The 15,793-nt window shown below is 34.5% G+C and overlaps 1 protein-coding gene across 1 annotated transcript in view; it reads right to left on the bottom strand.

The window, feature by feature from the left end:
- Positions 1-7,575: 7,575 nt before the first annotated feature.
- Positions 7,576-15,793, bottom strand: part of PURG (purine rich element binding protein G) — a 32,881-nt gene continuing 24,663 nt past the window's right edge. The window contains exon 3 of the mRNA XM_058290112.2: positions 7,576-7,723. Coding sequence (XP_058146095.1) covers positions 7,706-7,723 — 18 coding nt within the window. The 3' untranslated portion in view covers positions 7,576-7,705. The remainder of the gene's footprint in view (positions 7,724-15,793) is intronic.

Raw genomic sequence — 15,793 nt, forward strand, 5'->3', positions numbered from 1 at the left:
TGTCACCAGCATTTGCCTGAATAATCTCTTGCACATCTATTCCTACCTTGACGTTTGCTTCTTAGACGACCTGGACTAATACAAGCAGTAGCAAGAATGATCCAAGGAAACAGGTGGTAAGATGAGGATTTGAGACTGACTCACCACCCAGTGGGCAAAGAGGCTGTCAACCTAGTTGGTAGGTGGGGCATGGATAGTCCTTGGCATAAAGTGATGACATCAGTTCATTGATGGCGACCTGGAAAAATATTCTGGTTGGAAGGTAGTTGCTGTTGCAGGTGTGATGATTCAAGTATTTGAAAGCCATGGAGAAAACGAAGTCCTTAAAGACAGCAGAAACTGGCTGACAGTTGTATTGTTGTATTAAGTTGCACTGATGCTACTAGAGGAATAATGAGATAATAACAAACAGTTAATGGTTAGGTGTGAGAGCCAGAGGGTCCCTTTGGTAGCTTACAAAGAGACCTTGAACTTCACCAGTGGAAAAGCAGACACAATTAAACAGGCTGAAAATCAAGCAGAATTGCAGAGATCCCTAGAGATGTTTGAATGGTCAGCCCTGGCAAGTCCGTTATACTAATATAGCCTGTGCATAAATTCAAACTTATTTTATATCCAAATATGCCTAGAAAGCCAATCGAGAAGTATAAACTCTATAGGCTTTGGATATTCAGGGAGGATGCAAGCCAAATGTGTCAAGCTTACCTGGAATGTAGGGGGTTCGTGCTAAAAGTTTACCTGCAATGTGGGGAATATGTGTTAACTCAAGCTTACCTGGAATGTGGGGGGTTAGTGCTAAAAGCTTACCTGGAATGTAGGGGATATGTGTTAACTCAAGCTTACCTGGAGGAAATAACCTATTTAATACTCAGATAAAACTTCTGAAGAAACTAACAAAAAATCCTTTTGCATACAAGCACCATTTGGCTCCCCACTCTTATATCCTCTATATAAAAGGGACCCAAAAATTCTATTTGGAGCTCAGGTTTTATCAGGACAAGAGTCTGCCGAGTCTGGCCGGTTGATTGTTGAAATAAATCATCTTCCTTCTCGGAATTCTCGCATCCTGGCCTTTGATACCGCATGCACCTGACTTCTCTCTGCTACTACAATACTAAGGTCAGGGCCCTGATGGGAGAAACCGGGGATGCAAAATATTGGGCTCTGGACATGTAGATAGATGCCCCTGAGTTTGTTGTCTCTACAGACAGTCCCCCCACACCCCCCCAAAAAAAAACAACCTCGAGGTTTGCAGAGGTGGCCCACTTCTCTGGGTAAGAGCGAGCACTTCTATCATGCTGGAAGAAGCTACAGAAGCCTCTCCCTTGTAAGGTAACACATATTCCCTTCAGGAGCTTCCCATAGCTCCTCTCCTGGCTGATAAAGAAGGTTAAGTCCTAGGTTACGTGCTGGGAATGATCAAGAAGGAAAGAGACAACACACAAGAGAAGCTGCAGGGAATAGTGAGCACGTACCAGCAGGAGTAAATTTTGATAGTTGTAATTTAACTTGTTTAGGACTTGAGATTTAACTCTTGGCAGGGACTCCTGAGAATGGGGCAAACTTGCTACTAGGGTGGCTCTTAGAAGCCTGGAAAAAGCAATAACCAACATGCAGTGAAGTGGAAACTTCTGATAATCGAATAAATCTCTTGCATGTCTAATTCCAGCTTGGCATCTACTTCTTAGAGGATCCAGGCTACCCCCGATGACTTGTGTGTGCTGGTGAGTGTCTTAGCAGAATGGCAAATATGCCAGTCTCGTAAGCAAAGTCTAGTCAGCTAGGAGCGCTGCCAGGGCTACTGAGTTGAGAAGATTCTAGATCTGTTATCTGCCGGATTTTAACGAGTGCTATAATCAGTTGGCAAGGTCTGCAGTGAGAGAGAGCGGGGAGAGTGTTTACTTTTATTTTGCTCAATTCAGTTGTTATTGCTGAATTGAGATGTTCCCAAAATCTCTGTCAAAAACGCTTATGGTCAGAAAAGGATTTTATGTGAAACTTTTGTCAATGACGAATGATATTCGTCTTGCTAATGAATGATTAATGATGATGGTGAAGGACTAATAATTATCATTAATATGATTATATAATCTAAATGATGTAATGACATAAGGATTATATACTACTGTATGATTGATAATACTTCTTGATAAATGCTAATTATAAAATGTTATTATTTTCTCTTTAAGGAACCTAAAGTGATCCTAAGTGTAAGATAATATGTAATTTAATTATACTATGTAAGCAATAATATTTTCACACTGAGATATGGGGAGTCACAAGGAATCTAGAAAACAGAAGACTCAAAGTATAAAAATTTGTTTTTGCTCTCCATCATTGCCTTGGGGTGACTGTACTCTGATGAGATGATGTGTTTATTCCTGTTTCTTTGGCAGTTCCGTCTGCATCATGGAGCCCATCATAACGGGATGCTACTCATTAGTTACTCATTTCCCTTTATCTGATTTTACATTTCCAAGCAACATTTTGACGTTGACTAAATTTGATAAGTAGATTTTCTTATTGGAAAGAGAATGTGCTGACCAGTTGATATGGGTATTCTAATCTGCCTAGCAGTTATTTCCTTTCTTTAAGAAATCATTTTGAAAAGTATAAAAATACTTTTATCATAAAATATTTAAAAAGTGGTGAAGCAAAAAGCCAAAGTCCACTTGTTATGCACAGCATCTGTCTAATCCTATCAAAGAATAACACTTTATTTTTTGTTGTAATTTAATTGGTTTCTCTATTGGCTATGTGATGCTCAAGGTGTTTTCTTTCTTAGGTTTTATATAAAAAGGAATTGCTTGTGAATTCACCCAGAATGAACTAACAAGACTGAGTTTCTAAATATACAAAACTGATGGCCAACCCTTTCATTAAGAATTCTTTTTATCTTCATGAGCCAGTATTTCATTGTCTTTATGAGAGCACATGGTATGCTTTGCACAAAAAGTATTAATATAGAAGGCCAATTTGGGAAAATCTGTGTATTGCTGAGCTCACTGCATTTAATGGCTTATTCAGACTTATGGACCATTACTTAATTCTTTTTATGTGAATTATACTACTTTTTAGTTATTTTCTAGGACTCATTTCTTCCCCCAAGGATAAAGTGGGAGGTAAGAAAAGTAACTTTAGTTTAAGTGTGAACTCAATATGCACTTTCCAACAGTTTTTAGAAGAATGAATGAAGGCCTTTTCTTTCTTTTGAAAAAAAAAAGGTCGAGATTATTGTTATTGGCCATTTTCAAAGTAAAAGCAATACAAAATAATAATTATTTTCCTAAGATGAATGAGGTTGGGCTTATTTCTAAAGATGCCCCTCAATGGAGAATACCTGAGTCTTTTTCTGAAACAGCTTTCATGCAAAGATTTACAGAACGCACCTTTCTCCAAGAGAAATTATTGTTTTAAGGACATAAAAGACAATAACTTGCCAAAATAATGCTAACTAAACTATAAAGACTTAAGCTGAATGGTGGGATTTTTCAAAACTTAAATAAAGGTTTCACTTAAATTGGGAGAAACTACATTATTTTCATAAATGAACAAAACCAACAAAGTGAACTAATTTTATTTAGGACTTTGGTGAGTTTTTGGAAATAATTTCATACAAATAGAGCTGATATAAATTTTTTTTGCAATCTTTTTGTAGGTGGGACAAATGTTTTGGTAAAAAATAATACTTGACTTGGTTGAGTGTGGGTAAAACTTGGAGATGTTTTCATACATATGAAAAACGTAGCTTTTCTTTTTTTCAAAAAGCAATTCATTTATTCTCTCATCCTTCCATAAAACTAGAATTAATTTTATTTTCTATCTAAAAGGTGAGTTATTACCACAGGAACGATCATTCTCTAAAACATTCATTTCATTGTCATAAAATGGAATGTTGTAAAAGTAGTTCCAAAAGTGAACAGTGGAGAGGAACCAAGATGGCGGAGTGAGGCCGCAGGGCTGAGCCGGCCTTTGTGTCGGCGGGTGAGTCTGTCAGACCGTGGAGGGAAGCCGAGAAGCCGGTGATGGAGAAACGAGCAGGCGGTGAGGAGGTGGCACGGCCCAGCCCGGGCAGGAGCGCGCGGACTTGCCCGCAGTCGGCCAAGGCCTCCGCCAGGTTCCTCATCACAGGAAGAACATTTTTCTTGACCTTTAGGTGCTTTTATATTTTCCTCATCTGGCAAAGAAAACAAAATTCTGAACTCAGGACTTGGCACAGTACTTCTATAATGTCTTCTGGAGTGGATATTCCTCCTTTCATCTGGCCACTTTTCCTATTCTTGAAATGTGGATCTCTCTTTTCTACACTTTGCTTCCATGATTTGGAATGGAAAAGGCCACTTTTCTTTTTGTTCCACCTCTCATTCAACACTGTCAAGCCCCTTTGATGCAGTCATCCTGCCCACTTTTCCAGGAAGAAAGAAGCAACTTCTGCTGCTATTTAATTGCAAAGAAATTATTTTGCAAACCCAAATCTATTTAAATTGAAACAAGTAGATACCTTGTGGTATTTATGAATTCTTTACCTTTTGTTCCAAACAAGAAGACTAAATAGCAAGTATAGATTACTTAAGCTTTTTTATTGTCTTCCAGTGTAAGTCACTATCATAATAAGCACAGTTGGTACTGCAGCAGTAAATTGCAAAATACGTTCCATTTTGGAATCAGAGATGAGATATTAAAATTATATGTATTTATATATCTAAATGTTAGCTCATCTGTGACATAGATTTGCTGAATAAGAACAAAGGTACAATTTTGCAATTAAACCTTTGCTATGATAAAGAAAAATAAAGACAAGTTATCTCAAGGTTAATTTCATATGTGTATAAACCATTACAGTCTCTTAAACATTTTTGCATGTGTAAATCCACATTTTGGATTAGACGAAGATTTTTCTCCTAGAGAAGGAAGCTGTGTTGACTTTTCTCAGAAGTCTTTGGACATTTGGTATTTTTAAATGTTTTTTCATTCTTCCAAGGAATGACCAGATTGTGCAGAAGCTAACCCTGTGGATGCATACTTGGGGTTAGTGAAAGGGTGGCAAAAGAAGAAAGAGTTTGAGTCAAGTGATGGAAACCCCATTTACCTTCTTAGGATGTAGAGGCCGCTATATTCCAAATTATGTCATCCTTCTTTGTGAAATCTTATATAGTACTTGAGACTTGATTTTCCATGCTGCCAATGTCAGAAGAAAACTAGCATAAGTAGTTATTCAGTTCAGAAGATGTGATGGACCATATAGTATTACTGGCCTTCAACTTTGGACATAGAAAAATGGAAGAAAAAAAACAAGTTTCCACATAACTCCTTTCTAAGCAAAAGAAGCAAAAATTCTTACACAGCCCCATCTAAGGTTTTAGTGTTTTACATTCTATAATTCCACTTTTTGTAAAAGCATAAATAACTTTTCCTTTGGAAAAAAAAATAGTGGAAATATCTTTGGGGAAAGGCTGGGATAGTAAATTTTGCCTTTATTGAAGATAGTCACAGAGAAGCAGTCAGTGTTCTCATTGGTTCATTTCTGTAAGCTTCATTTTCTGACCCTAGAATTTAGACAATATTTAAGAACAATTTGAGGCAAAATTCCTGTGTTTGAGCTCATTATACAATAAAGAACCTAAGTAATTTGGACATGTCATTTCAGTAGTCAGACCTTCTAGATAAGATTGTTAAATCATCTACTTAACGATCATTTTCTGCCCTGGGAGATTTAGTACATGTCAGTTTAGATTACTTTTGCTTTAAAATTTAGGTTAGGAAAACTAACAAGATTGGAACACAAATTTACACATTGCCTTACAATTGAATTTTTCTCTGGCTTGGGAGAAACAGATCTCTGCCCTCATGAAGATGTCAGCAGCTTCACCTGCCCTAATGCAGTGATTCTGAGTGTAGATGCTGTGGTGGTTTGAAGCTGTAGATACCCCAGAAAAACATAAATCTAATCCATCCCTGTTTATGTAAACCCATTGCTAAATCGGATCTTTAGATGAGGCTAATTCAGTTAAGGTGTGACCCACCTCACTCAGGATGGATCTTAATCCTCTTACTGGAGTCCTTTATTAACAGGATGAATAGAGAGAGAGAGAGAAAGGCTCAGGAGCAAGAAACTGAAAGCAATGAAACCTCGAAGAGAAGACAGAGCCCAGGAGATGCCATCGTGTGCCTTCCCATCATCTTGACAATGCCTTGATTTGGCCTTTTCATAGCCTCAAACTGGAGGCTAATAAATTCCCATTGTTCAAAGCCAAACCATTTCCTGAAATCTGCTTTGAGCATCCTAGGAGACCGAAATGTTGAAATACAATAAAACTGTTGCTTGAGCTTTTCTATTATGACGTTCAGACTTACTATGTTAGTTTGTTCTGGAAAATTCCAACTTGATTTTTTTATGTCCTCATGTTCACATGTGTAGAGGGGAACTTTTATTTTAATTATTGGCATAAAGGAATGGCCTGTCAATGTCATTCAAACTGTGATAAAACTTTTGAAGGCATACTTGATTCCATGTTTATGTTATCTCATGGCTTAATGAGATAAATACTTTAGTACTTTAGTAAAGTACTAAAATAGCACAAAGGTACACTAGGCACCTTTTTGGTCTTCTCAATTCGCTTATTTCCAGGTCTGGTAGGTTTTTATTTTATACAGCCCACCCAAAGAAATTATTTTTAGAAGCCAGGCCATTTGAATTTGAACTCCTAAAGAATATAGGGTCCGAATGAAATAACTAAACCAACATCTGGTAAGATTGACTTTTGGTTGATGTGAGGGCTCAGCAGGACTGAGCTGCTTTCTGAAAACTAATTAAGAATACAAACTCATCACACAAATAAACCAGTTTATTATTAGATTGTCAGTGATACTTTGAGACAAACTGAAGTTGTTTTATTTTACTTCATATAAACAGAGGATGGGAGGAAAGTTTTAAACTTCAAGCTTTGTCCAGCATGTATGCAGTTAGCATCCACAAAAGCACCATTGGGTATGGAAGAATTAGCACCACAGAAGTTTAGGACCTAACTGTTAACATGCATCCTTGAAAAACTTGGAACATGAAAACTGCAGTAGTACGTGGTACGGTCTATTATAAACAATACAAGGCAATTTATGATATGTTTCATACAGTACAATACAATCACCAATCATGAAAACCTTTTAAATACAATACAGGACAAAAAACACCTTGTACCCTGTTAACACTAAAGCAGTTACAGATTCAAAAAAAATGTTTCTTGTACGAGGCAGTGGGTTGAAATTACCCCTCCCCTCAATTTTAAAATTCAGAGTTATGTAGTTACATGATCTCTTAAGAAAGTATTTTCAAATCTACGTCTCTCTACCTCAAAAATGACAAATGGCAGTTTGAAAACTGAAAGGTCTGATGAATTAGAAACACACACACACACAAAACTGATAAAAGTCAAGATGTACTCCAGTGTGGTGGAAGGCATTTCACATAAGAGAGTTTGAAAATGATGCCAATGGCGTTGATACTTGTCTTCCCTTCCGTGGAGGAATGCCAAGTACAGCGGCCTTGCATTCAGGATGAACTTCGGTTCATTTCTTTCACAGAATGCCTTTATTCTGAAGTGTAACATAAGTGACTTATTCCTTATTCCTCAACTGTTTTTGTAGTACCATAGGGCTGGTCCTTATCCTTGATTTCACCACAGTGAAAAGGGTTGATATTCTCTCTGGATTAAGGGTAATTTGTGAGCTAAAGAAAAAATATTAATTTAAATTTAGCAAATATGAAATTTTAAAGGGCGTTTCACTATTTTCACAGTACAAACCCATAATGAATATTATTGAAAACCTTTCTGTTAGAAAGCATGTAACAAACCCTCAATTTTAACTTGTGTCTAGGCCAATTTTGGCATGTTAGAAGATACTGTATAAGAAATGTGCAATAGGAATAGATACAGGTATATTCAGATCTTAATGCGCTGATGCCAAGGAAAATATACTTTACTCACCAAGAGAAGAATATACCTTGAAGCATCTATGTAGACACATGAATCAATCATGTATCTGTCCAACTTCTAATTCTGGAATAGTGATAACAGGGTCCTTTAGGAAAAAGTACTCAATTACAGTATGGCAGCAATATTATGTAGTATATATTTAACAGCAAAACGTTCTTGAAAATAGAATCAATACTATACGGTTAGTTTACAATTCACCATTTCTATACTTGTAATACATGCGCTTATGTGTTTTTCCCGGTTTAAAAAAATCCCACTAGGACCAACATATTTCAGAACAACAATCTAACATTAAACAAAGCTTTCTAAGGAAAATGTTTAGCATCACAGAGATTTGCGAAATGTCTCAGCATCACAAAATACTCAATAGATCTACATTTAAGATTGCTCATGCTATGACATTAACACACCTTTGGGTTAATAAATCTTTTTTTTTTTTTTAAGAAACCAAAAAAAAAACAATTCAAAGAGTTGACATGGAACTTGTCTTTAGTCTCTCCTCGATATGGGTAGATTTCTGATAAATTTGACTTCTTTCTATTCCATGTATTGATGCTTGTGTCTATGAAGCTGCATTTACTTTTAAAACGTGATAGAAAAATGGTAACCACAGAGAAAGAATTAAAGATAATTGTACAAAAATGATTTTCATAAATAAACTGTCCCCAAACAAAAAAGAAAACAGAGTTTGCTCACCTTGAAATATTCTTCTGTTGGAAAACATTCTTGGGTAAAAGTTAGTCTATCCTTATAAATGTCAGAAAGAAGGATGACTTAAGTAGAGTTAAACCCTTTTGAAAAAAAAATTATCCTATACCTTTTCTGCTGAATCAAATTCAGTGTATAAATCAACTACTAATTTTCTGAAGCAGCAGCAGCTGTAAATAGCGGCATATCAACACTACTGATTTAAATTTGATAACTCACCAGGCATGGATAACTTGAACACAGGAGAAGGAAAATTTAGTGTTTTAAGACTACATTAAAAAAAACAAACAAACCTCAACTGAAGCAAAATTGAATTACGATGGGGTGGCTTAATAATTTTGATTGCCTTAATATTTGATCAACATTTCAAGACAATGCGGTACCAATTAAAATTAAGACTTAAAAATAAAAACTGTCTAAAAATTGTTAACACTACGAAAAGCCTTTAAATTTTATAATATTTTTAAACCTCAGATAATTGTACAATATTTAGACTAATAGTTTTGCTATTATCACTTATACTTTTGCTACTTTTGAGTTTTATTCTGTATTATTCATTGGTTATATTATATAACATACTTTTCTGTTAAAATAGATTGAGTTATTATATTACACTACAGGAGGCTTTAGAAAAACACATAAGTAGAATTAATTTATAAAAGGATAAAGAATATTTTAAGGGATTTAGACAAGGTCTATATAGACAAAGAGCTAGTTCAAGGTAATAAAGTGCCTTCTCTTCCAGGTAATTATTTTTTCACTAAAATGTTTTAAGGCTTTATAAGAAACTTAACATTATGAGAAGTTTGACAGTATATGAGGTTATGTTATTAATTATCATTCTTTTGTAGGTCTTATTTCATTTAATCTTTCAATCCATATTAATTTTTAGTAGATAGCAGTTTTAAATTGTAATTTGAATAGTAAATTATTACATTTTGTAGGGTAATGGAAAGATGTGTAATTTCTAAATGCTGTGATTTGTACAAAAGATGCACATGTTGCTTGTGAACAATTTATGTCAGTGTGCAGCACTCAAAGCCCCTCAAAAAATTCAACAGAATATTTACTCTCATGGCAACCCTGGCCATCATTTCATTCATATATTCTGTTGTCTTCACATTTAAAATGATTGTGCAGCCTCAAATGAGAAAGGCCACAGAAAATCTAAGGTAAATCTTCAGACACAGGCACCATGAATATTTTATTGCAACAGTTTATGCATAATCTGTATTGATGCCAACATCTAATGTTAAAGCATTTATATTAGTTTTCAATTTGCTTCTACTACCCATAGGTGTGTCACAGTAAAATACTGGCAGCCTAATAGAAGTGTATATATTAATATACCCATTCTAGCCATAATCACACAGGATTCTATTTCTTGTTAAGTGACTTTGTCATTTCTCTTTGGGAGAGGAGTGTTTTCTGAGCACAGCTGTGTGCTTGTTGTCTTGGCAGCTCCAGATTTTAGGATCATGAATCATGAAATATAAGGACATCAATATTTGATGAGTTATAAAACAATAAAACTCAATGAAAATATTTAACTATTCTTTTTCAGGAATTTACAGTTATTTTGTATTGGGAAATTACTGAAGTCAGGCACCAGATTACATGGATGTGATACCTTAAATGCTTTTCTGATTATCACTGGTTATTAATTTCAAATATTCCTTAAAGTAAAGGTTTTTGAGGTTAGGACAGACAAGGAAAGCTAAAACTCATTGCAAAGAAGAGTTTCAGTTCAATGTTTCACATATTTAGAGAAAAAAGGAACTATCAGTAGAAAAAAGTGCTTGTCTTAAAATTGGGTTTGGTTTGTAATCTAAAGCCTAGTAAGAGTAATTCCTGGGAATTTAAAATAAAATTAAAATGATATAAACTTTATAATTGCACATTCCTTTACCAAAGTGCCATAAGCTACCAAATATTTTTCTAAAATGCATACGATGCTTTTTAAAAATCTAAGTACATATACAATTTTACCTTTTTCATATTAGTATTGTACAGTTTCACCAACTTATCACAAATATATGGAGGAAGATGAATTATAACTTTCTAAAAACAGTACAGTTTTTTTTTTAAAATAACTTTTAAGAATCTTTGTCATTATGAAGATTCAAATCCAAGGATGGCCAAAGCATTCCTATAAAACCTGAAAACATCATGAGAATTTGTTTAGGCAAATTTTATGAATACTTCTGCCATGCAATGCACAGGGGTCATACGCTTCTTTAAATAATTAGTTATCCTGTATTTAACTATCTGACTATATACTCTACTTGCTTATGCTCTTCAATCAATGAGGTGACAATAAATGTAATAACCAAGTTTTGAAAGCTGTATTAAACTGGGGTTTCTAGCCTGAACTGCTCATTTCTACTAAGGATAGCAAAAATGCCTGATACATAGGTTATTAATTTTCATGCTTCTATTTCTTTATTCTAAATAGAAACACTAATTGGCAATTTATACAGATAACATAATAAGAGGACATTATAGACAAAAGAACCAATAAATGAAGTAAATAAAATAATAAGAAACTGTGTGGAAGTTCTCTATATCACTGAATTTCCTAAATCAGGAAAGATGATTTAAAATTAAGATTTCTTTACTATGTAATAATTAATAAATATTCTTCAAATAAGTGGAATGCACAAAAAGTTAAATTTTGGGTATTTTTGAAACATGAAAGTGCTATTGCTAAAATCAGGACATTAAATGACTATCAAAAGGAGCCCTTCCTTTCACTACAGTTTGCAAATCTCGATCTGGGATATAAGAATGGCAATATAGACAATATAAAAGCAGATGAAATAAATGCCTAATTCTATAAATTATTTACCTGTAGGGGATGTGGAATAGGATATGAATTGGCAGCCTAGTCCTCTGAGAGAATAAACTTTTAAAACGTAAGTAAATCAGGAAGGCTGAGGAATGATAAATTGCGGAGAATTCCCCAAAAAACAACAAACAGACAGGTTAATCACAGAAGGTACCGACATTCATCCTATTTAACGTCGTGAACTTTCTCATGATTTCTGGGTAGGAGAACATAATCCCTTATTAGTAAATAATGTTCTTGGATGGTTTCAACATTAAAAGTTTTAGAGAAATACTTCAAATTAACATTGAAATATTGAAGACTCAATAGAAGCTACGGACTTGAGTGGAAATTCCACACTGTGTGTGTCATTCCAACTTTATTTAGCTCATGTGATATGCAAAATAATGAGATTCCACAATCCCACTCATTAATTCACACAGATATTTTCCTTACTTTGCAAAAGCTAGCAACTGTATTTACCTAACCTAGATTTTCTTTGATAGCCAGAGTACTGACATAAACAGTAAACCCACCCATATGATCTGTTCCTACCATAACATTTAATTTCTATTATTCAGTTCTTTTATAGTACTTTTAATTCCCCAAATGCCTCACAATTAGCTATATAGTTATTTCTCGTTGTACCCCAACCAGAAGAGCAGAATTAATAAATTGCCTGTGCAGTGGTGACACAATAGAGTTGGCAAACATCCTATGTAGCTGCACTGCTGTTGGCAGTTACTTAGCATTATTTTATGCTGGTATCTATCCATACTTTTTGGAACTGAAGTCTGGATCTTATTGTCTGTTGTATATTCAGAGCCTAGAAGAGTGTTTAGCTCATGCTGTATGGAAAATAAATGAGTTGATTTAATGAATGAGAAAGCGGACTGAAAAAACAGAACAAGTAACTTCAGCATGCTTCCCCCTACTCTCAATGTTGAAAAAGCTCTGCTGGTCCACTTTTGCCCCTCCATTACAGTAGTATTGCATTCCTTATTTTAAGTCATAGGGTAGTTTACCATCCTCACTCTAAAATCACTATGGCAAAGGCCCTAGCTTATCTGTTCTATGACCCGATGGGCAGTTACTATGACGACTCCTCAAACTCTGAATTGATCATCATTCCTTTTGCGAAGTATTTAAATTTGAAGTTGTGCTTCTGAATATGATAGACTATTCTTTTGTTAATTAAGGCATAATAATGAATCAAGGAAATAAACTTCATAGCTGCAATCATTAGTACAAATATGGAGATTACCTGGTGGGAATGAGAAAACAGTTATACATATATAGCGTGAGGATCACTAGCGACTAGCGGGTCTTCCATTTTTTGAAAATTAGGGGAGGAAAGCTAAGCACCTTGAAAAATAGTGATTTTATTGAACTAGATGAATGGTGAGGAGGATAGACTAGATGCTATCAAAAGTCTCTTCTACTTCTAAAACTCTATATAGTGCTAACTGGTTCCTCCTCTGATGAGAATGGGGATCTACACAAATCCTCAAAATATATTTTATTTTTAAGAAGAGAGGATAGTTTGAAGAAAATCTTGCTGTTTTGGAATTATCTAAAACAACCAATATTCTGTCTTTTGCAACAGTACCATGCAAAGCTTTTTAAATCCCGAAAAAAATCTACTTAAATTACATCAATATAATGTGGATAATATAACATTTTACATTGTCATGAAAATTAGCAGCTGGGAGTTTGTTCCTACTACTTCATGAGAATTTGTCCTTTAGAGAATAGGTCTTACTGATTAAGCACAATTCATGACCTCATCTCCAATTTCAAGGAAGGAAGGAGAAATTGTTTCTTATAAAAATTAGAGTTAGAGGTTTAAATTACATCAATGGCAAAAACAAATGGTTATGATGTTAAGTTTGATTCTCTATTTTAAAGTTTTGTATATGTTAATGAAAACAGCACCATTAGTTACATTTTGGCAAAGAAACAGGAAAAAACAACATTAATTCCAAAATTAGAAACCAAAAACTCAATTTTTATTGATCAGAACCATAAATAAATGGAAAGAAGAAAGATGACTTACTACTAGCTTTTTCTTCTGTTAAACTAAGACTTTCAAAACCCTTGAAACAAAGTGTCCTTGTTTATAGGGAAATCAGGTTTATAATTCTTTATTTTACAACCAGAAACCCTTTTACCCTTCTACCAAATTAAACTGACATCATTACTCATAATCAAACGGGAAGGAGAGCCACATCTCATTTATCTGTCCAGCAATGAGCATTATTGGCAGTTAATTAAATTTAACTACTACGATTAGAATGATGATGTACTGCTTAGGGAATTCATGTATACTGCTGACAAGTAGTTATCAGTCTTTTAGTTTAGAATGTATATCCATGAGGCTTAGTATGACAGTCGTAGCAGCCAAGTTCATGTTACAGGTTAATGTACACTGATGAGATTCTCTTGGTAATTGAAATGCAACTTCTTTATGAGAAATAAAGCTTCGGTCAAATTCTACAGTAAAGTAGGTCGTGTCAAAGGGAAGTTTCATTTTAGTATTTTTGGAATTATCAAAATGAAGCATGAACATAGTAAAATAATTAAGAACCACAGGAGAAAAATAAGCATGAGAGGAGAAAGGGAAACTATGTAGTTAGTGGTAAACAGAAAAGCAAAAGAAATGAGAAAACAAGAAGATAGATGAGAGGGACTTAGAGGATAGAATTAATCTAAAACTTTATTAATATTCCCTCAGTTACCTGGCTAAGCTTATCTAATTTGACTACCTTTCCCCACAAAACTGATACAAGCACTGTGGCTACCCTTTCTCTTGCTGAATAGTTGTATAAACATTGAAAATGACATACTCAATTTTCATAAAGACTAGAAAGTGCCTATTGTGTACATGGTTGGTGTCACAGCATTGTGGGAACTGTGTTCCTGCAGCTTCTTATTTTAGGGCAACAGAGATGGTGAGGATAGGGATGCACTAGCCAGAGGCCAACTCAATCATCAGCTTTTACTAATAGCTATGTTGAAATTTAGCCTCCTTTTGGTAAGAATTGAATTCTCTTGAAAAAGACAAGAGCAGATGGTAAAAATTCACCCTTTAGATCTACTGACACACAGTTTGCTATGGTTCTCTAGAATCATAGTATAATCTTGGCTTAAATGTATTGCCATTCTCCAAAGTTCAATGAATTTTTGCTTACAATAGCAAAATTTAAGTAAGTTTAGTTAGGACTTTCAGAAAAAACACAAAAATGTAATCCAGATGTTGCTCTCATTGTATCTAGTCTTCTTTCATTTCTATACTCTGCTAGAAATTATGGATCAAAGTGAGTTTCTAATAATAAAACTGAGCTCACAAGATCTATATTACATAAAGTTGAAGAATGTATAAAAGTTACTATGGCATTGCCATATTGATAAACAATGAAAGCATTCCTTCCAGGATGTTTTGATGATAGAAATACTTTAACAAGTAGTTCTTCTCCTAGAATTATTTTTCATAATTATTCTCTGCAGTAAAAGCAGAACCATAAAATGAAGGAAACAATAATAGTTCTACAGCTATTACAATTGCAGAAATGCAGTCGCCCAGTATCTCTCTTCTTTGTAGTGTAATTTAAAGTCTGAAAGAGTACCTCTTGATGCATAGAACATTACATTAGTTAAGGTGGGAGAGTTTTTTGCATGTTAGGAGCACTGTCATTAAATATCAGTAGTAGAGGATATTTTGTTCCCTTGCATTCCAGATACAGGTTGTTTGTCACAATTATTTTAATTGTAGTTATGCAGCAATTTACTCTCCAAAGAGCTGATTATTTCTTATCTTTTTTTAAAAAAGTACTATCAGCAATAAGAAGGAACTATCTACTGATGAATTCAACAACATGGATAATTTCAAAATTATTAGGCTGAGTGAAAGAATCCAAATACAAAAAAACACATGTTCCATTTATATGAAATTCTGGAATAGATAAAACTAACCTGTGGTGATAGAATTCAGATCAGTGGTTGCTTCTGGAAGTCATGATGGGGGGAAAATGGGAGGGTGTTGGCTGGGAAGGGGTACAAGGGAACTTTCTGGGGTGATACTATTTCCTTAAAACTGACTGAATGGTACCTGTAAGATATGAGCATTTCACTGTGTGCAAATTGTACCTTATTAAAAATATTAAAAAGCATAATTACTAAACACACATCCTTGTTGAAGCAGAAGTGGTTGAGTGGCATTTTTTTTTTTCCTCTTCAAAACTTCTTTCTTCCAATTACACCACAGCTA

Source organism: Dasypus novemcinctus, chromosome 29 (genome assembly GCF_030445035.2).
Source record: "Dasypus novemcinctus isolate mDasNov1 chromosome 29, mDasNov1.1.hap2, whole genome shotgun sequence".
Classification (NCBI taxonomy): Eukaryota; Metazoa; Chordata; class Mammalia; order Cingulata; family Dasypodidae; genus Dasypus; species Dasypus novemcinctus.